General features: G+C 42.2%; 1 protein-coding gene across 1 annotated transcript in view; it reads right to left on the bottom strand.

The window, feature by feature from the left end:
• phlpp2 (PH domain and leucine rich repeat protein phosphatase 2) overlaps window positions 1–23,628 on the bottom strand; it is a 148,691-nt gene that overhangs the window by 93,893 nt on the left and 31,170 nt on the right. The window contains exons 3-4 of the mRNA XM_078400865.1: window positions 21,987–22,120; window positions 3,226–3,416 (exon numbers count right to left, since the gene is read on the bottom strand). Of these exons, the coding sequence (XP_078256991.1) occupies window positions 3,226–3,416; window positions 21,987–22,120 (325 nt within the window). The remainder of the gene's footprint in view (window positions 1–3,225; window positions 3,417–21,986; window positions 22,121–23,628) is intronic.

The following is a 23,628-nucleotide window of genomic DNA, read 5'->3' as shown; positions in this document are numbered from 1 at the left end:
GCTGGAGTTTAGAAGGGTGAGAGGGAACCTCATTGAAATTTACCGAATAGTGAAAGGACTGGAGAGCGTGGATGTGGAGAGGATGTTTCCACTAGTGGGAGAGTCTAGAACCAGAGGGCATAGCCTCAGAGTAAAAGTCGGTGAATCTGTGGAATTCATTGCCGCAGATGGACATGGAGGCCAAGTCATCGGGTATTTTTGAGGTGAAAGTTGACAGATCCTTGATTAGGAACGGTGTCAATGGTTATGGAAAGAAGGCACGATAAAGGAGTTGAAAGGGAAAGATAGATCATCCATGATTGAATGGCAGGGTAGAGTCAATGGGCCGAATGGCCTACTGCTGCTCCTATAACATGAACTTCTCAACAATGTAACAAACAGCCTTTAGTATTTTTAGCTTGCAGTAATAAAAATAGATTTTTAGCTGTTAAAAAGATCTTTGTATACTTAACATGTCAGGCAGGTAAGTGTCTTTGAAAATAGAAGCAGAGTTAACATTTAAGGTCAATTTCCTTTCACCCTGAACTCCGGGGGGGGCAGTTGGTCTTAGACTGAGTCATAGAGCATGGAAACAGTTCCATCGAACCAACTTGTCAACGCCGACTTACATGCCCCATCTCCACTAGTCCTACCTGCCCGCGTTTACGATAGTACTTGACTCAACTACCTCCTCCAGCAGCTCATTCCATATACCCACCACACTTTGTGTAAAAACATTACCCCTCAGGTTCCTATTAAATCTTTCCCTCCCTCGCCCGTTTAAACCTATGTCCTCTAGTTCCCGATGCCCCTACTCTGGGCAAAAGACTGCATTTGTGAGATTCGTGTATTTGTGAGACACAATCTCCCATACAAAATCGTGCTGACTACCCCTAATCAGTCCTTGTTCATCTGGACTATTCCTCTGGAGAGTATTGTAGGGATAGGCTATACACGCACTTAGATGGACAAGGGCTGATTAGGGATAGTCAACATGGTTTTGCATGTGGGGGGTCATGTCTCACGAATCTGATTTGAGTTTTTTGAGGACGTGACAAAAAAGGTTGATGAAGGCAGAGCTGTAGACGCTGTATAGGTGGATTTTAGTAAGGCATTTAACAACGTTCCGCATGGTAGGCTACTCTAGAAGGTTAGATCCCATGGGATTCAAGGAGAGATAACTGAATAGTTAGAAAATTGGCTTCATGGAAAGAAGAAGAGAGTGATGGTGGAAGGCTGCTTTTCGGACATGAGGCCTGTGACTTGTGTCAGGGTTTGATGCTGGGGCCATATCTTATCCCTCAGAATACTCTCAAGAAACTTGCCGACCACAGATGATAGGCTCATTGCTCTATCATTCCCAGGCTTTTCCTTGCAGCCCTTCTTAGAGGCACAACATTAGTTGTACACCCTCCAGTCTTCTGGCACCTCATCTGCGTCTAATGATATATATCCAGGGCTCCTCCAATTTCTTCTCCAGCTCCCCTGAATGTCCTTCTGATCAGGCCCAGAAAATTTATCTATATTCATATGCCTTGGGATGTTCAGCACCTCCTCGACCATAATACTTATATAACTTACTCAAGCCGCATTATTTAATCTAAATGTCGGGTGCATGTTGATTATTGTGGAAAGCTCTTCAAATGTGTTCCACAAATATGACGAGTCAGATTTGATTATACAGCAAAAGGAAAAAGCCGGAAGCAAGATCATATCATATCATATCATATCATATCAGCCGGAAACAGGCCTTTTCGGCCCACCAAGTCCGTGCCGCCCAGCGATCCCCGCACATTAACACTATCCTACACCCACTAGGGACAATTTTTTACATTTACCCAGCCAATTAACCTACATACCTGTACGTCTTTGGAGTGTGGGAGGAAACCGAAGATCTCGGAGAAAACCCACGCAGGTCACGGGGAGAACGTACAAACTCCTTACAGTGCAGCACCCGTAGTCAGGATCGAACCTGAGTCTCCGGCGCTGCATTCGCTGTAAAGCAGCAACTCTACCGCTGCAACTCTCAAGCCTTACTGGTACCAGTTCTGAAGCTCGGACATCTGATCCCAGGATATGATTTTCACTCCTAAGATGGGGGGGGATCCACAGAATCTGTGGACTTATGTAGGGACCAACCTGATAATATATAAGGTATTCTGCAAGGTTCAAAATAAACCTGCTGGGTATCTTTCACCGAAGTTAGAATATCTGGAGATTTGGTGGCAGTTTGCAACTTACAAATCAAATTAGAGCAAACAATGCTTAAGGTTGATCTCTAATAGTTTGTTAATGCAGTGTCTGCATGTGAGAGAGAAAGTAATCAAGTCTGTTTGTGTTGTTTTGCACAGAAATCTAGGATCTGATGCTAAATCAGGTGCCAACAGTCGTGTGTGTGTGTGTGTGTGTGTGTGTGTGTGTACGTGTGTGTGTGAACGTGTGTGTGTGTGTGTGTGTGAACGCGTGTGTGTGTGTGAACGTGTGTGTGTGTGTGTGTGTGTGAACGTGTGTGTGTGTGTGTGTGTGTGTGTGTGAACTCTAAAGTCTTTTACCTCGACGGAGATGCGATTTGTTCCCATATCGTTTCTCCGTCCGCACTGTAGAGTTGGTGGCCTTTGCTGGAGACCGTCTTTGGGAGGTCCAACCGCAGGAGCCTGCAGGACTTACCATCGTGGAGTTTGCGACCCCTTTGCCAGGGATCGACCTCGGAGCTCCAACCACGGGAGCTTGCAGACTTTAACATCATGGAACTCGCGGTCTCTAGTTAGAGACCGACTTTGGGAGCTCCAAGCTGCAGGAGGTTCGATCGCCCCGACGCGGGAGAATAAGAAGATTGGACTTTATTGCATTCCATCACAGTGAGGAATGTGGGGAATCCGCTGTGGTGGATGTTTATGTTAACTTTTATGTAGTTGTGTGTCTTGTTGCTTTTTTTTTAGTATGGCTGTATGGTATTCGAATATCACTGTAACTTAATTGGTACACGTGACAATAAAAGACCTTGAATGTTGATAAAAAGACCTTGAACCTTAAATCTCTCTCACATGCATACCCTGCAGTTATTAACCATGTAAACACCATTTCTGCTGTAATACCACACATAATAATCAATCGCGTCATTTCTCATGTGCCATTAGTACTATACTTATTTGTTAACAACGTGGTAGACTAAACCAGCCTTCAGATGTACAGACTTTAGAATGGCAGCTGCTTCAGAATAGGGGACGGTAAGACATGATTTCTTACCTTGCCTCCAGTGAGAGGAAGTACATGCATTTTTCCCATCTGGCAATCCTTTACTGAAGACACGATTAGACAGGTACCACAAAGAATAACTTGGCGTTCTGACCACTTGTGCAAATTAGTTTTTCCTTTTCGAACACTGAACACACCGGATAGAAGGATTTGATCCAGTTGCTCTATGCTACTTGGCTTTCCTTAAGAGATACAGGAAATAAAAAGAGTCCAAATACCTCTCAGAATTATAGTGAACAAATGTATTGAACATGCAGCACATTACCAGCAGACCGATAAAACAGATAACTCAAAATCCTTAACGGCGCATGGATTTCATAGACATATTCCAAGATTAGTTTGTTAGCTTTCGTTAAAGAAATCAGAATCCAAATACTTTATGAATTGCAACATGGTCATTACATTCACTAAAAACCTGACAGTCATGGAAGTCTCAAATTAACTATCAGCATCAGTTTTGACCCAGATTAATAATATTCTACCTTTACACATGGAAACTATTATAGTGAATTGGCGAGTCATGATTTCATGCATTCAAAAACTAGGTTGACACTTCAATGCAGTAAAACGCAAAAACAAAATCACTTAAATCAATTAAACAAAGTCTCAGTTTAAAATTAATGATGCAGTACTAATCTACTTTGACAATGTTTAAAATGAACACAGTAATTTAGTAAAACAGAGTTCCTGTGCCAGATTTCAAGTCTCTGCTTAACTTTTATTTAACTTGGGCCAATTATAACGAATCCCCGATTCATTTTAAAACAATGATTTCTGGCTTCAATTCCTTTTTCTTTTGAAAGCATTGCACCTGGAAAAGCCAACGTTCTTAGGCCTTTACCTAACTGCCTTCACTGTATTGAGTCACAGTATTGAATGTATTTCCACAGCATTCTTGGGTAACAGCTTCTAGGATTCAGACCCAATGAAAAAAGTGATATTGTGATTTGGAAATGCAGGTACTGAGGTTCAAATGTTACTTCTTTTTTGCGCAAATCACAAGCTTGCCGAGTAACTACAGTATATTTTATAGATGGTATAATATTTTAATCACAACGTGCTAGTGGTGGCAGGAATGAATGATGCCATTGCAGCAGGCTGCATGCTGAATGTCAAATTTCTAGGGTAATCTGCAGATGCACCATAAAAGGGGTGATGATGCCAGCAGATTCCTGAATTGTGTCTTCTCGATGGCAAGTCAGAGGCAGGTTACTAGTCATGTGGCTCTACGTATGTGGCTGTGCGCTGCTATGTTTTTGGTCATAGTCATACATTTTGGAAACAGGCCCTTCGGTCCAACTTGCCCACTCAGACAAACATGATCTTAGTCCCACCTGCCTACGTTTACCCCATCTATATCTCGAGGAAGCAAGCAAAACAGAAACTGACAAGTTAATAAAATAAATCTTTAACGTTCAAATTGTTATGTTTTGAGTTATTCACATTTTTTACTTTAATAAATTCCTTTTCCACCTGCTGTGGACGTCAGCCACGCCTGCACAGTAATACTTCCATGTTCCACGACACAACGGGCAGGAAAGGCCGCACCGCCGCCAGAGATCCCCCAAGAGTGGAGATGGGGGGATTGAATGGGGGGGAAGAGGGAAAGTTTTTGGGGAGGAGGGCGGTTGAGGGGGGATGCAGTGCGAGAGGGTACTAGACCAATGCAGAAAAGAAAACAAGATTTTAAAGAGAAATGATTTTCATTGATGGAGTGGCTGAGGGGGGTGGAGTTTGTGAGTGGGGGAGGGAGGGAGGGGATGGATTGGCCTTTTTATTGTACATAGGGTCTCTATTTCATTGAGATTAATTTTATTTGTTTTTAAAAAGTAATTTATTTTAAAGAAAAAACGTGATTTTCCCAGGTCACAATGGAAACCATAAGAGGAATCGTCCTCAACGTGTAATGTCACAATGCGACCCTTTAATTGCGCTCCCCCTCCCCTGGAGGAGCACGGCACCACAGTGAAGGAGAAAGAAGATGGCCGCTGGCAGGACGGTGTCAGTGGCTCCCTCTCCCCTTTCCCCTCCCCCACCCCATTCCCCCGCCTCACCCACCCCTCCCTTCTCCAACCCCCCCAACCCCTCTCCCCCCATTGACATTCATTTTATTTTTGTTAAGAGACAATTTATTTTAAAGAAAAAACGCGATTTCCCCAGGTCACAATGGAAACCCTACGAGGAACGGGCCCAACTTGGTCTAGTATACTACTAAAACTCTTGGTTTGTTTGTGTTTATGTGTGTACCATGCCCTCTACACAAAACGGTACACGATAGCGCCACAATTTTAGGCTCACCCTACTTACCATTCCCCTGTGGTGTGAATAAACCCACTTTTGTTACTTTTTAAAAACAATTTACCTTATAATCTTTAATAAATAGCCTCCCCCCCTCGGAGGACCAGCGGGAGGACTGGCGCCCATCCCTGCGTGCCCGCGCCAGACCTTCCTCCCATACTTACCCAAACCACACCATCCCCGGGCACTTTCCCCTGCAACTGCAGGAGATGCAACACCTGTCCCTTTATCTCCCCCCTCAACTCCATCCAAGGACCCAAACAGTCTTTCCAGGTGAGACAGAGGTTCACCTGCACCTCCTCCAACCTCATCTATTGCATCCGCTGCTCTAGATGTCAACTTCTTTACATCGGTGAAACCAAACGCAGGCTCGGCGATCGTTTCGCTCAACACCTTCGCTCAGTCCGCCTTAACCAACCTGATCTCCCTGTGGCTGAGCACTTCAACTCCCCCTCCCACTCCCAGTCTGACCTCCAGTGCCATAGTGAGGCCCACCGGAAATTGGAGGAACAGCACCTTATATTTCGCTTGGGCAGCTTGCAGCCCAGCGGTATGAACATTGACTTCTCCAACTTTAGATAGTTCCTCTGTCCCTCTCTTCCCCTCCCCCTCTCCAGTTCTCCCTCTATCTTCCTGTCTCCACCTATATCCTTCCTTTGTCCCACCCCCCTGACATCAGTCTGAAGAAGGGTCTCGACCCGAAACGTCACCCATTCCTTCTCTCCTGAGATGCTGCCTGACCTGCTGAGTTACTCCAGCATTTTGTGAATAAATACCTTCGATTTGTACCAGCATCTGCAGTTATTTTCTTACTCTATAAGAAAACCCCTCAACCTCCTGCACTCCAAGGAATAAAGTCCTAGCCCGCTCAACCTCTCCCTATAGTTCTGGCCCTCGGGTCCTGGGAACATCCTGGTAAATCTTGTCTGCACCCTTTCCAACAAGATCTTTCTTATAATGGTGACCAAAACTCAAAATGTGACCTTCCCAATATCTTATACAACTATAACATGACCTTCCAACTTCTAAACTCAAAACTCTGACTGATGAAGGCTTATGTGCCGATATACATTTTGACCACCTTATCGACCTGTGATGCCACTTCATTGTGCAGGTCCTGCCCTGATTTGACTTCCTAAAATGCAATATCTCACACTTCACTGTATTAAACTCCATTTCTCAGCCCACCTGCCCAACCTATCAAGATCCTGCTGCAATTTGTGACAACCATCTTCGCTATCTGCAATACCTCCCAGTTCAGTGTTATCTACAAATTGTTAATCATGCCTTGTACATTCTCATCCAAATCATTGATCGAGGTGACAGCCAGCAATGGGCCCAGCACTGAACCCTGAGGCACAACACTTGTCACAGGCCTCCAGTCTGAAAAACAACCTTCCATTATCACCCTCTCCTTGCTTTCATCAAGCCAATTTTCTATCCAGTCAGCTACTTCACGTTGGATCCCATTTGATCTAACCTTCCGGAATATTGGTTCATTTGATACCTCTACACCATGTTTGATATCTGTGTTTGGTATTCATGGTCTAACATATCTTATCTCAATCATTGTGCAGGCAATATACATGTAATTTTGCATCTAATTAGAGCGGATAATATATGCTGTTAATGCATTGGGCATCTGACCACATTAATTTCCAAGTTATTGGAAACATTACTCAATTCCATTTGAAAAGAAATAGCTTAATGATGTGCTACCTGCTTTAAAAATACATGTTAAAAAATTTGATAAGGTTCCACACAGTCATAAAAATCAAAGAACATGTTTGAATGCATAACATCAGGCCGCACAGTAGTGCATCGTAGATTGTGGCCGTACAGTGTCAGAGACCTGAATTCAATTTTGAGTACAGGTGCTGACTGCACAAAGTTTGTACATTCTCCCCGTGACCGCATGGGTTTTCTCCAGGTGCTCCGGTATCCTCCAACATTCTTCTGTACATTGTAAATTGTCCCTAGTGTGTAGGATAGTGCTAGTGTACGGGGTGATCGCTGGTAGACATGGACTCGGTGGGCCGAAAGGCTTATTTCCATGCTATATCTCTAAAATCTAAAGACTAAATCTGCATGGTACTGTAAATACTGCTCCTGATTATGTAAATTATTACCATCATAAATATACAATTTACAGGTTTGCTTTAAACTCTCCAGCCTAAACAAACGTTTAAGATTATATATAGCTTAATACCTCATAAAATCACAGGGGTTTGCCAAAACTAATGTTTATCCAATAGGGAAGTTCCAAACAATTAAACCTTTAATCATATAATGTGTTGTCTCGATTGAACATTCTTCCTTGGGTTCTCTAATTGCTAATTAAGAAATGCTGTGTTACTGGATATTGACAATGACTGGGAACTGTTGCTAATTTTGTTCTCAACGGCCACTAAAATTAAAAAAAGGGATATTCTTTCCAAAAATATGGGACATTCACGACATCCGCTCATGCTGCGACTCCCTCGATGAGTTTTAGCATATCCTCCCTTTAGTATTTGACTCTGAATCCTTAAAGGGGTAGGGAAGATGTCTGGTGGAATCCCATTAGAAGTGGCAGAAATGGAATAAGGATCCGTTGAAGGCAAGGCTAGTGAAGTAGAAGATAAAGACAAAGGGAACACAAGAAGGGAGTGAGAGCAGAAATGCAGAAAATAAAATATACAGCTAAGACCCCTGTCCAGTAAGGCCAAGGGAAAGCAATGGTTTAGGGAAAAAGACATCTTAACTGGTGTGGAAAATCTCATCATCAGAGCAGATTCGACTGGGATAGAGGAACTGGGAGAATCAGATGGAATTCCTACAGAAAACAGGATAGGACCATTGTGATAGCTGTGGAAGATTTTGGACGTAGATATTGGCAGCAAACCTGGCGCTGGTGATGAAGATACAGACATCAAAATAGCGTCAGAAATGGACCAGAACAGAATGCAAATCTAACTGAAAAAGGAATTCCATTTTTCAATTTTATACAAATGCAGGAAGCAGCAACAACAAAAGTCATCACTAATGGTAAAACAAAAATTGAGGGAAGGCCCTTGAGTAGGATCGAAAGAGCAACTATTCTAAGTATTCATCAAAGATGCTGGCAATCACCCAATCTCTCTGCTTGACATCTACATGGGAAGCATTACAAGGACAGACAAGAATGTGGAGTTAAGTTTACAATTAGATTGACTGATCTTGTGAAAAATTATCAATGTAAAGGTCCAAATGGCCTATTCCTACTGCTACAACAGAACAGGAATGTAGACTGATGATCAAGAGATGCCAAACCAACAGAGTTATCTTAGTCGAAGGTAGACACAAAATGCTGGAGTAACTCAGCGGGACAGGCAGCATCTCTAGAGATAAGGAATGGGAGACATTTCAGGTCGAGACCCTTCTTCAGACTGAGGTCAGGGGAGTGGGCGGGACAGAGATAGAATGTAGTTGGAGACAGTATCTTAGTCGGTGACTTTAACTTCCCCAATATTAACTGGGACTTGCACAATGCCAAAGGCTTGAGATTGGGTGAAACTTGTGAGTCAGGCAGCATCGCTGGAGTACATGGATAGGTGATGTTTCGGGCTGGGACCCTTCTGCACCCATACTGGATCTTGTATTGGGAATTGAGTCTTGCCATTAGACAGCTGCAGTGCGAGAGCATTTTGGGGATAGAAATCACAACTCCATAAGTTTTAAGATTGTTTTGAATAGGGAGAAGGCTGGAGGACAGTGCAGGAAGGTACAAAATTGGAGTAAGGCAAATTACAAATTTATTAGGCAAGAGTTCAGGAGGGTACATTGGGAGCAGTTGTTATTGGGCAAGTCCACATCTGACATGTAGGTGTCATTTAAAGGCCAGTTGATCAAAGTTTAGGACCAGCATGTTCCAGTAAGGACAAAGGATAAGGATGGCAAAGTAAGTGAATCTTGAATGATCAAAGAGGTTATAAATTTGAAGAACCTGCGAGGTTTTAGGATACAATGAGATGGACCCTTTCAGGAATATAAGGACAGGAGAAAATAATATACACAGGCTATTAGAAGAGCCTAAAGGAGCCACAAAATGGCTTTGGTGAGTCGGATTTAAAAAAATCCCATGTTATTTTATAACTACATTAGAAGCAAGAGAGTAACCAGAAAGTATGAAGTATAAAGTATAAAGGAGGGAATTTGTGCTTGGAGGATGTAAACAAGGTAATGAATAAGTACTTTGCATGTGTTTTCCACAAGGAGGACAACATGGAGAACAGTTAGATCAGTGTGGAGAATACTAATGTGCAAGGGCAGTTTGAGATCAAGAAGAAGCTGGTTTTGGGGGCTGGTGAAGAGCACTATGATGCATAAATCCCCAGGGCCTCATAAATAAATAAATATATTCCTTTATTTGTCCCACACCGGGTCCCACTCATGGGACCTATCCCAAAATACCGAGATTGCAGGAGCCTTGACAAAGATCTCTGCCACGTGAGGTTCCAGAGGACTTTGGAGTAGCTAATGTTGATACTTTCTTTAAGAAGGGAAGTGTAGAGAATCCACGGAATTATAGACCAGTGAGCCCCATGTCAGTGTAGAGAAGCTATAAGAGAGGATTCTTTGGGATAGGATTTTCTCCCATCTGGAAGAAAATGGATGATTTAGGGAGGACAGGCATGTCTTTGTAAGCGGCAGTTAAAGAACTTAGTTTCTTACAACTTACATTTGGAGTATTGTATGTAGTCTAGTCGCCTCTATTACAGGAAGGATGTAGAGGCTTTGCACAGAGTGCAGAAGAGGTTTATCAGAATGCTGACTGGATTTGAAGGTATTAGCTGTAAGAGGTTGGACTAACGTGGATTGGTTTCTCTGGTGCATCAGTGGCTGAGGGGGGCCCTGATGGAAGCGTATTAAATTATGAGAGGCATAGATAGGATGGCCTGTCAGAACCTTTTCCTGCAGAAGAAACGTGAAAGTCTAGATGGCATCGCTCTGATGTGACAGGGCAAAGTTTAAAGGAAACGTGCAGGGCAGGTTTTTTCACACCTAAATGTCTGGAATGTGGTGATAGCGGAGGCAGATATGATAGTGGTATTTAAGAGGCTTTTGGATAGGCACCTAGATAAGCCGGCAATACAAGGATGTGGATCACTTGCAGGCAGGGGAGATAAGAATAATTTGGCATCATATTCAGCAAGGACATTATAGGCTTCAGGGCCTATTTCTGTGTTGCATTGTTTTATCTTCTATGTTCTAATGGTACATGGATAGAACAGGTTTGGAGGGATATGGACCAAACATGGGCAGTTGGGACTAGTGTAGCTGGGACACGTTAGCCAGTGTGGGCAAGTTGGACTGAAGGGCCTGTTTCCACACTGTATCACTCTATGACTAAGTGTGACCTTAAAGTATGGTGACATTTGCCTTGAGCTCTGCATTTAAAATGGACCTGAAAGCTGCACTTATGCGCACACATACACGAATGAAAACAAATTAAATATTTTTGGTGCAATAGTGACTTGCGAGCATGTCAGCACGCACACACATGATGTCCCAGCCTGATTACTTCCAGTATTTTTTAGCTGTATTTCAGATTTGCAGCATTTACAGTATTTTGCTTTTGTAAAACAAAATATTTCTACAACTAATCACAATTAAATCTAAAAAGAGATCCTGTTGAATTACCTTCAATAAATATATATTTCTAAAATCAGACTGCATAGCACTGATTTTCATGGAACCTGGAACATCTCGGCCCAGCTCCTTCACACTGATGGCACAGTGGTGCTGCTGTCCGTGTGGAGTTTGCCCGTTCTTCCTGTGACCATGTGGGATTAATTCAGGTACTCGGGTTTCCTAATAAATCCCAAAAGCGTACACGTTGTACGCTAATCGGCCTCTGTAAACCGTCTCTAATGTGTAGGGAATGGATATGAAAGTGGGATAACATAGAACTAGTGTGAAAGGGTGATGATGGTGGATCTGGTGGGCCGAAGGGTTGTGTTTCTATGCTGTGTCTCTAAACTCAACTAAACTAAACTGACCAGTGGGAACCCCACTCCCATACTAATGCCAACATTGCACTTGAGTATGCCTTGTATGCATAAGCAATTGGAGTGCTTGTCAAAAACACTTTTAAATGTTTTCATTAACACAACTTTAACCACTTTCAGGTAATGCATTCCTACCACTCCCCTAATGAAGATGCTCCCTCTCATATCCCGTTAAACATATCTTCCCCCTTATGCTAAACCTACCTCCCCTACTTTTTCCCACCTCTGATAAGGAGCAGTGCATCCTGCAGTTTAGCCTATCTACTCCCCTCATATTCTCACTTTTATTTTCATCTCTGGCCTTTGTCCTACCATCTGTCTGTGTTCACCTATCACGCTTTATCCTGCTCCTCGTCTCGTCTAGCTTCCCAGCACTGAACATGTGGGATACCGCTAGTCATCGGCATCCAATTGTGAAAGCAGCCTTCTATCATCACCATTTCCTACTGCTGAACCTAGATGACCTCTCTGAATCCCACATGCCTTAACCTTTTGAACTAGTTGTGGGACCTTAACAAAGTGAAAGTTTATCAAACATTTTACTAAATTATGTAAATTATATCTACTGCTCTGCCCTCAATCGATATACTTTGTTACTTCAAAGAATTCAACCAAATTAGATAGAATTTGTCTTCGATAAACCATTGGCAGTCTCTGATTAGTCCCTGCATTTCCAAATAATCATTAACTACTTCCATCAGAATGTTTTCCTGGATCTTCCTTACCATTAATGTTTGGCTCACAGGTCATTATTACTAGATTATTATTTGCTGCCTTTTTGGAAAATAGGGCTAAATTTATTGTCCTCCAGTTATCTGGTTCCTCAAGTGGGTCCAGCAAAGATTTAAAGATCTCAGCCATAGCACCAGCAGCTGTCCCCTTGTCTCCCACCACAACACAAGATACAACAAAGCCAGTCATGGCAATGTGTGCACCTTTATGTTTGCCAAGACATCAGATATCTCTTCCTTTATGGAGACTATCCCTTCATTGCATTCTAGAAATACAAAGTCCATTTTCTTTATGAATACCGATGAAAAGTATACATTTAAGATGCCACCTATATCTTCTGACTCCAAGCACAGATTGCCCTGTGGCCCCTAATGGCCGTCGTTATTTTCCCCTTTTTATTCTTTTGCCTTGATTACACTTATGCAATGCCTTTGTACTTACCTTGGAAAGCCAATTATGTTATTAACCATGCAATCCCAGTTTCTAGAGTTCCAACGTGAAATTCAATAGCATTATTTAAATTAGCATTATTTAGATATATTGATCTATATCACATTCATCCGCTTCTCAGAAATTGCAGCTCCTACAACTTAAAGGGGAAACTTGCACTCAAACATGAAACTTTGGGCTCTCTGCTACATGGTACTGCAGAGTGTGGCAGTTCATTTTTTAATTTTTTAATTTTTTTAATTTAAATTTTAACAAAACAAATACATGTATGAACTCATAGTACGCGATGGTACCTACATTATAAATTCGATTATACATTTTAAATTCCATTATACCTGTATTGTTCTGTATTATCTCCCCACCCACAACCCCCCTCCCCCCACCCCCCAGTTAGAAAAAAGAGGAAAAAGGAGAAGAAGAAAGATAAAGAAATAAAAATTTAAAAAAGGAAAGAAAGAAAGAAAGAAGAAAGAAGGAAACCTGGAGACAAGAAGGAAACACTTCCGGCTAATTTCTTTTAAATTCTTTTTAGGGGTATCAAAACAATCCTAAAATTAAATATTTCCAATTCTTAATCCTGGTTTTAAAGTGAATGGGTTCCAAAGTTTCAAAAAGAAATCATATTTATTTCTCAGATTATAAGTAGCTTTTTCTAATGGGATACAACTACGCATTTCTGCATACCATCTTGCAATTCTTATTTCATTGTGATCTTTCCAAGTGACCGCCACACATTTTTTTGCTATTGCTATTTTGAGAAATCTTTCCTGATATTTATCTAAAATTAATCTTGGTAATATTCCTTTAGTATCTCCCAATAAAAACAACCTTGAATCCAATGGTATGGTCTTATTCATCAATTGTTCCAAAAAGTTTTTTAGGTCTTTCCAAAAAGGAGTTACCTCAGGACATGCCCATGTGGAGTGTAAAAAAGTACCCACATCCTGGTTGCATCTAAAACAAATTTCAGGTAAATTTGGATTTAAATTGTTTAATCTTTTCAGAGTTAAATATAGTTGATGTAAAAAATTGTATTGTACTAAACTATATCTCACATTAATAGTATTTTTCATACTTTCTAAACACAATCTTTCCCAACTTGGTTCATCAATGCTAATATTCAGATCTGTTTCCCATCTTTGTCTTGATTTTTGAATTCCTGTCTTTGGACTAGATTTTTGTAACAATTTATACATTGAAGATATAAATGTTTTAGTTCCCTTGACCTGAATCAGGGATTCAATTCCTTTAATTTGAAATAAAAACATTGAATTACCTAACTTTTCCCTTAAAAAAGATTGTAATTGATAATAGAAAAAAATACTATTCCCTGGAATTTGATATTTGTTTCTCAATTGAGAAAATGTCAAAAAATTATTTCCTTCGTAGCAATCTCCCATATGTTTAATACCCTTCTGTTCCCAGACTTGTAATATTTGATTATTCCAAGCAAACGGCAGTAATCTATTTTTTACTAATGGAGTTTTAGCTGTTAGAAAAAATCTTTTATCATTAGCTTTAACTATGGCAGTTCATTATAAAATCTACTCGCATTCATAGAAACATAGAAAATAGGTGCAGGAGTAGGCCATTCGGCCCTTTGAGCCATTCAATATGATCATGGCTGATCATCCAGCTCAGTAACCTGTACCTGCCTTCTCTCCATACCCCCTGATCCCTTTAGCCACAAGGGCCACATCTAACTCCCTCTTAAATATAGCCAATGAACTGGCCTCAACTACCTTCTGTGGCAGAGAATTCCAAAGACTCACCACTCTCTGTGTGAAGAAATGTTTTCTCATCTCGGTCCTAAAAGACTTCCCCCTTATCCTTAAGCTGTGACCCCTGGTTCTGGACTTCCCCAACATCGGGAACAATCTTCCCGCATCTAGCCTCTCCAACCCCTTAAGAATTTTATATGTTTCTATAAGATCCCCCCCTCAGTCTTCTAAATTCCAGCGAGTATAAGCATAGTCTATCCAGTCATTCTTCATATGAAAGTCCTGCCATCCCAGGGATCAATCAGGTGAACCTTCTCTGTACTCCCTCTAAGGCTAGAATGTCTTTCCTCAGATTAGGAGACCAAAACTGTACACAATACTCCAGGTGCGGTCTCACCAAGGCCCTGTACAACTGCAGCAGAACCTCCCTGCTGCTATACTCAAATCCTCTTGCTATGAATGCTAACATACCATTCGCTTTCTTCACTGCCTGCTGCACCTGCACGCTTGCTTTCAATGACTGGTGCACCATGACACCCAGGTCACGTTGCATCTCCCCTTTTCCTAATTGGCCACCATTCAGGTAATACTCTGCTTTCCTGTTCTTGCCGCCAAAGTGGATAACCTCACATTTATCCACATTATAATGCATCTGCCATGCATTTGCCCACTCGCCTAATCTATCCAAGTCACTCTGCAGCCTCCTAGCATCCTCCTCGCAGCTAACACTGCCACCCAGCTTCGTGTCATCCGCAAACTTAGAGATGTTGCATTCAATTCCCTCGTCTAAATCATTAATATATATTGTAAATAACTGGGGTCCCAGCACTGAGCCTTGCGGTACCCCAACAGTCACTGCCTGCCATTCCGAAAAGAACCCGTTTATTCCTACTCTTTGCTTCCTGTCCGCCAACCAATTCTCTATCCACCTCAACACTGAACCCTCAATACCGTGTGCTTTAAGTTTGCACACCAATCTCCTATGCGGGACCTTGTCGAAGGCCTTCTGAAAGTCCAGATATAACACATCGACTGGTTCTCCCTTATCCACTCTCCTAGTTACATCCTCGAAAAATTCTATAAGATTCGTCAGACATGATTTGCCTTTCATAAATCCATGCTGACTTTGTCCAATGATTTCACCAGTTTCCAAATGTGATGCTATCACATCTTTAATAACTGACTCTAGCATTTTCCCCACTACCGATGTTAGGCTAACTGGTCTATAATTCCCCATTTTCTCTCTCCCTCCCTTTTTTAAAAGTGGGGTTACATTAGCTACCCTCCAATCCTCAGGAACTACTCCAGAATCTAAAGAGTTTTGAAAAATTATCACTAATGCATCCACTATTTCTGGGGCTACTTCCTTAAGCACTCTGGGATGCAGCCTATCTGGCCCTGGGGATTTATCTGCCTTTAATCCATTTAATTTACCTAACACCACTTCCCGACTAACCTGGATTTCCCTCAGTTCCTCCATCTCATTAGACCCCCGGTCCCCTGCTATTTACGGCAGATTGTTTATGTCTTCCTTATTGAAGACAGAACCAAAGTAGTTGTTCAATTGGTCTGCCATCTCCTTGTTCCCTATGATCAATTCACCTGTTTCCGACTGCAAGGGACCTACATTTGTTTTAACTAGTCTTTTTCTCTTCACATATCTGTGCCATTCAATGCCAATCAATTCCACACTGGCGATGGGTGTTTACCAGGTACCACCACCACTGCTAAAACTGAGGTCGATACCAGAGAAGCTGCAGACATGCATAGGCCATGTAGGAGGAGGTACAAAAGATATCACCTTTGGAAACATTATCCACCCAGAATTTAAAGGGACACAGGCTGGTAGAACTATTGAATCTGTTGGTCATGAGAACAATCATCGTTGACATCTGTACGTTTGTATACTCTGCTGCTGGCTTGCGTACATAGCTGAACTTCAAAAACACTCCAAGGTCATTTCTGTCCTCCATCTTCTAGAATTGGGATAGATCAGTCTGGAATGATCCCAAGTGCACTGCCACTTATTTGAGCCAAATCTTCACTTTGCTGCTCACCACAACATTGCAAAGGTCATTGATGCTCTCTACCAAAGGATAGAGGAATTCTACCTTTTTTTAGGCCAATGAATGAGTCAGAACCAATGTTGCAACCTTCCTCAAGGTTCTGATCCTCATACTGCATTCATATTAACAAGATAAAATAAAAGGTCTGTTCCATCATTCAATAAGAGTGTGGCTTGTCTTCTACCTCAGTGCCACTTTCCTGCACATGATTTTTGATTTCCTTTTAAGCATCTGTACTCGTGAATCTCAAGATCACCCTGCTCCTCTGATCCTCCTTTTCTTGGATTTCCTAAGATCATGCTATATTGATTGAGTGTGAGACTTTGACACATGTCTCACTGAATGCCATACAGTCAATATAAAAAATGAATCCCCTTAAAATAAAACATTCAAGGTGGTTATCAGCTATATAATATATCAATTATAACAGCTAATTATCCATCAAAGCCACACTGTCTCACCGCATCAATGAGGGCAATTTAATGCTGGGCTGGTAAAACTGTGGATTGGGCTCCATTCCTTTTGTTCCAACTGTGGTATTTAATGAGGACACAGGGAACTGCAGATGTTGGTTTACAAAAAAAGATAAAGTGTTTGGAGTAACTTAGCAGGTCAGGCAGCATCTCTGGAGAACAAGGATAGGTGATGGTTCAGGTCGGGACCATGGTATAGGGTATAACATTTTATGACTCGCATTGATTCCAAATGTCAATATTTTCTAATGCATTCACATTACTCTTCCTATTAATTTATCCAATGAACTCCTGCACCATCCACTTCCCTAAGCTTTCCACAGCATTGCATCCACCCTGGCTGTCCTAATCAGCCATGTATGTGTTTTATGGTGATATAGAACCAAAAGAATACAATTTTTTTTGTTTCTGGTGACATATCCAATAACAGCCATCCATAAAACCTTTACCTCGATGAAGACAAGATTCCCACTGAATTGCAAAGACTTTTCCCACAAATTATTTTCATTACAAGTTGGAAAATGTGACAGGCTGATAAAATATTTCTTTTCACGTGGGCAATTAGAGTCAAAAGGGCCATAAGATGCCTTTGGCGAGTCAGATAAAAGAAAATCCCAAGGCTTTTAATATCTACATTAAAAACAAAAGGGTAACCAGGGAGAAGGACTACTCAAGCTTAAAGGAATGAATTTATTCTTGGATTGAGGGATGTAGACAAGATGCTAAACGAGTAGTTTGCATCTGTTTTCACCAAGAAGGACATGGAGAACAGCGAGATCAGAGTGGAGAATTTGTGGAGCGGTACAGTGGCACAGCAGTAGAGTTGCTGCCTTGCAGTGCCAGAACCCCAGGTTTGACCTTGACTACAGGTGCTTGTCTGTACAGAGTTTGCACGTTCTCCCTCTGACCGAGTAGGTTTTCTCCGGGATGTCTGGTTTCCTCCCACACTCCAAAGGCGAACAGGTATGTAGTTAATTGGCTTGGAATAATTGTAAATTGTCCCGGGTATGCATAGGATAGTGTTAGTGTTCGGGGATCGCTGGTAGGCGAGGACTCGGTGGGCCGAAGGGCATTTCCATGCTGTACCTCTAAACTAAACACTAATATGCAATGGCAGTTTGAGATGGAGGAGGAGATATCGGGGCTCTTGAAGAGCATTAAGATGGATCAATCCACAGGGCCTCATGGGATCTATCTCAGGTTACTGAGAGAGGCAAGAAAGGAGAGGGAGGTTACTGAGAGAGGCAAGAGGAGAGGGAGCCTTGACAAAGATCTTTGTATCTTCTCTAATCACAGGTAAGGTACCGGAGGCCTGGAGAGTAGCTAATGTTGTTCCATTGGGAAGGTGAGGGGAAGTAGAGGGAATCTAGGGAATTGTAGGCCGACAAGCCTTATGTCAGTTGTAGAGTAGCAATTGGACAGGATTCTTTGGGATAGCATTTTCTCCCATTTGGAAGAGAATGGGTTAATTTGGGAAAGTCAGTTTGGCTTTGTATGTAGCAGGTCATGTATTACTAACTTGATAGTTTTTAAGGAGGTGATAAAGGTGCTCCACGAGGGTATGCCAGTGGATGTTGTCTACATGGATTTTAGTAAGGCATTTCATAAATTCCCCCACAGTAGGCATAACCAGAAGATTAAGATGCACAGGGTTAATAACGATAAATCAGTGAAACAAAAGTACAAATGAACTTGCAAGAGCTTCATCAGAGGGGGTCATAAATTTGGGGCAGATGCTTTGATTGAAAGAAATAGCATGGAATCATCCCCTTTGGTCCAGAGTCCATGGCAACCATCGATCACCAGTTCACACTAGTTCTATGCTACCCCCTCCCTACACATTAGAAGCAATTTACAGCGTCAAATTAACCTACAAACCCACACATCTTTGGGATGTGCGAGGAAATGGTCATGGGGAGAACGCACAAAATCCACAGACAGCAACCAATGTCGGGTTCAAACCCAAATCACTGGAGTTGCAAGACAGCAGCTCTACCAGCCGCGCCACTGTGTCGCCTAGATAGCAATAATGTTATATATAATAATGTGGGGTTATAAAATTAGATGTGAAGAAAACAAAATATCCTTTCAATGGAGAGAGGCTAAATAATGACCTGATAGATGTGGACATTAAAAGCAGAAAGTGTGCAGCAGGCAGGGCAAGTAATTAAAAGCCAGATGTTGCCCATTGCAGAGGATGCACAAAAATAGCAAAATCCTGCTTATCCATATCGTTCTCCTTACCCGAGGGGTTGATTGATTGAAAGATGCAGCGTGGGAACAGTCCACGCCAACTATCAATCACGTGTTCACACTAGGGATATAACAGCTTTGCATGCATTTCAGAAAAGATTTATCAGATTGATTTCCGATGTAATGACCTTGATGAAGACAAAATTAATCTTGTACTAAAGCAAAATAGAAACCATGTGCAATATTAATATTAATTGTGGATTGTAATATCCTATGAGCTATGTGAAAGATACATCTTCTGAATAGACAATAGGTGCAGGAGTAGGCCATTCGGCCCTTCGAGCCAGCACCGCCATTCAATGTGATCATGGCTGATCATTCTCAATCAGTACCCTGTTCCTGCCTTCTCCCCATACCCCCTGACTCCGTTAACCTTAAGAGTTCTATCTAGCTCTCTCTTGAATGCATTCAGAGAATTGGCCTCCACTGCCTTCTGAGGCAGAGAATTCCACAGATTCACAACTCTCTGACTGAAAACGCTGGGACGCATCCTCAGTGATGTGACCTGGGGTCATGGGGTATTCCGGGTCTCACAACATCAGACACCCTCGCCCAGGCGACCCAGCCGGGGATGATCAGGCCTCGACTTGCGTCCCAGCAGCAACCGCCCACGGATCAGCCCTCTTAATAACTACTCTGCAGGGGTTGGGAGACTCTGGTGCGCGGAGGGGCTGGGCTCTGTGGGGTGAGTCCTGGCCGGGCTCCTCCTGCGTCTCACCAGGTTCAAGGCCTGTGCGCTGCACCTCTCTCCTTCTCCAAGCATTTCATTCTTGCCTGACGGCATAAGGCCTTTCCCTGGCCTATTGGGTTTCTTTCTCGGACTGGGGTGCTCACCCATCCTGTCCCGGGTGGCATCTTTCCGTGCCGTCAACTGTCTCTCCAGCAGTCACCAAACTTTCTTGGTTGTCACCCAGTCTATTCCTAGGTGCCACTGGCTGAGCCAGACTTCAATGTGAAAGATACATCTTCTGGATGCGCTGGGACACATCCTCTGATGTGACCTGGGGTCATGGGATAAGCTAGGGTGTGGAGCATTGGGTATTATATGGAATCAATTAAGATGATAATAAACCAGTGTTGTACAGTAGATTAATTAGCACTTTATACTCTTGTATGTCATGTCTTCACAGATTTAGAAATCTGAAAATTAGTTTTGGAAATTTGATCTTTGATCTAAAACTCGTAAAATATATTGCAAATAATGATGTGCAAAAAAGAACTGCAGATGCTAGTTTAAATCGAAGGTAGACACAAAATGCTGGAGTAACTCAGCGGGACAGGCAGCATCTCTGGAGAGAAGGAATGGATGATGTTTTGGGTCGAGACACTCTTCAGAACTAATGATTAAAGTCAAAGACCGAAATGTATACTTTTATTTCCAGATGCTGACTGAAAAGTATTTTGGGGGTGAATTTGGTGCGAAAAGTAAAGAAAAAGTGCTATTGATGAAATATGACACATTTAAAGAATGATACTGTACTTAAACTGTAAAGACGTGAAGTAATAATGTTGGCTGATTTTTCTTGACGAATTATAATAGTGCACCGAAAGTGTGTCATGCTTATTCACAGGGGGGGGGGGGGGGGGGAGTCTTCATTATTGCAGACATCTTTGTACTCAGCTATCAATCTTGGGATCCATTTGAATAGCTGAAAGCATTTTTGGGCTGACTATTGAAGGGTCCTGACTCAAAACAGTGTCGATGCATTCCTTCCACAGATGCTGCCTGACCCACTGAATTACTCCAGCACTTTATACTTTACTCGAGATTCTAACATTGGCATTTCCAAGCGTCTCCAGTAAAATTACAGGAGCGGAGTGCAGAGGCCGTATAAATTTGAAACAAGAGTTTGAATCCCACCACCGCATTAAGAGAACTAAGAAGTCAATGGCCACAGAACTGTGGATCATAATTAAAAACACATCTTGTTCGCAAATGTTCTGTCAGGAAAGAAATCTGCTATCCATACCCAATCTGCCCTGTAAATGACTCAAGATTTACAATAATCTTGTTATCTCTTAACATCCCTCTGAAATGATTTTATTAGAGGCAATTTAGGGTGAGCAATAAAATATTGATCTGCCAGCATGGCCTTTAACCCAAATTAGAGAGGCCACAGTGGTAAGACCTCTTTGGTAATTTGACAATGAAATAACTTGTCAGCAGCATTCTCTCGTGACAAACAATTCTGGAATTTAAAATCCAAACACTAGGTCAAAAATTATGTGCTGGGTATATGGTACAAGCTGCCAGAGGAGGTAGATTATAAATGATAGGAGCAGAATTAGACCATTCGGCCCATCAAGTGTACTCTGCCATTCAATCATGGCTGATCTATCTCTTCTAACCCCATTCTCCTGCCTTCTCCCCATAACCCCTGACACCCGTACTAATCAAGAATCTATCTATCTCTGCCTTACAAATATCCATTGAGGTGAGGCAGCAACATTTAAGACATTTGGATTGGTACTTGGATAGGAAAGGTTTAGAGGGATATGGATAAAATGCGGGTAGGTGGGACAAGTGTAGAAGGGGCATCTTGGTCAGTGTGGGGAACTTGGGTCAAAGGGCCCATTTCCACGCTGTATGACTCTGAGACTACTGCATCATCAAATTACAAAAAATCTTTGTTTACCACTGGCCACTAGCTAGTTTATTAAGTATGTTTTTTTCAAATTTGAAACAGTATTTGTCAGGTTTTTTTAAATCTCTAGCCAAAGGAATCTTACCATGAAAGTATCTAATCATGCAACTCAAATCAGCAATGGCACTTTCCTCTTGTATCCGAAGTGGATCCTGGAAACCTAATCCCGATAAATAATCATAAAGGATTTGTAGAGGCCTCTCATCGGGATTCAATCTCCTGTAAAAGATGAAATGTTAAACATCAGAATTAATAATAATAATTTATTGAAAACTCAAAAACATTACACTGCTCCAAGAAACACACAGCTATATTTTGGGGAAAGTTCTGGTAATCGCAGTTGAAGCACTTGTTCTTTCAAGAGATAGTATAAGTTACACTTGTATAAAAGGGGTACAATTTCAGAAAACATCTTTCTTTAAAAATCTCCAATATCTTTCCATAGACTCTTTCTGTCCATTAGTTGAGGAGTTGCTTGATTTGTCAATACTTTCTGAATGGGGAAAAACTTGCCCTGATCGTGAAGTGGCATTGGAAGGACAGCTTGACACTTGCGTCCTTGTTTGCGGTCCATGGCTACCAGCAGAAAACGTACAACTAAAAGTGTGAGGTGTTGCATTTTGGGACGTTTAACACAGTGAATGGTAGGCCTCTGGGGAGTGTTGTAGAGCAGAGGGATCCAGGAGTGCAGGTATATGGTTCCTTGAAGGTCGAGTCGCAGGTAGATAAGGCGGTGAAGAAAGCTTTTAGCACATTGGCCTTCATCAGTCAGAGTAATGAGTATAGAAATTGGTAGGTCACGTTGCAATTGTATAAGATGTTGGTGAGACTGCATTTAGAATATTGTGTTCAGTTCTGGGCACCTTGTCATAGGAAAGATATTGTCAAGCTTGAAAGGGTTCAGAAAAGATTTACGAGGATGTTGCCAGAACTACAGGGTGTGAGCTATAGGGAGAGGTTTAGGCTGGGTCTTTATTCATTGGAGCGCAGGAGGATGAGGAGTGATCTTGTAGAGGTGTACAAAATCATGAGAGGAATAGTTCTGGTAGATGCACAGAGTCTCCTGTTCAGAGTAGGAGAATCAAGGACCACAGGACATAGGTTAAAGGTGAAGAGGAAAAGATTTAGCAGGAATCCAAAGAGTAACTTTTTCACACAGAGGGTGGTGGGTGTATGGAACAAGCTGCCAGAAGAGGTACTATCCCATCATTTAAGAAGCAGTTGGACAGGTACATGGATAGGACAAGTTTGGAGGGATATGGACCAGGCGCAGGCAGGTGGGACTAGTGTAGCTGGGACATGTTGGCCGGTGTGGGCAAGTTAGGCCAAACGGCCGGCTTCCACACTATATCACTCTGACTCTATGACCTCCCTCGAGTCCATGCACACCAAATGAGCTGTCATCACAACCACAGCCTAGCTCTGCGCCCAAACACCATCAGACCACCCAATGTGTAGGAAGGAACTGCAGATGCTGGTTTAAACCGAAGATAGACACAAGGGGCTAGAGTAACTCAGCAGGTTGGACAGCATCTCCAGAGAGAAGGAATAGGTGATGTTTCGGGGATCTGAAGAAGGGTCTTGACCCGAAAGGTCACCTATTCCTTTTCTCCAGAGATGCTGGCTGACCCGCTGAATTACTCCAGCTTTTTGCGTCTACTGTCAGATCCACCTCTACAACAGGAGTCCCTTTATGCTCAGCCACCTTCTCTGACAAGTTGGGAAGT

The sequence above is a fragment of the Rhinoraja longicauda genome, chromosome 6, assembly GCF_053455715.1.
Source record: "Rhinoraja longicauda isolate Sanriku21f chromosome 6, sRhiLon1.1, whole genome shotgun sequence".
NCBI classification, from domain to species: domain Eukaryota; kingdom Metazoa; phylum Chordata; class Chondrichthyes; order Rajiformes; family Arhynchobatidae; genus Rhinoraja; species Rhinoraja longicauda.
Note: the sequence above shows the minus strand (reverse complement) of the source record. Positions and strands in the feature narration are given on the sequence as shown.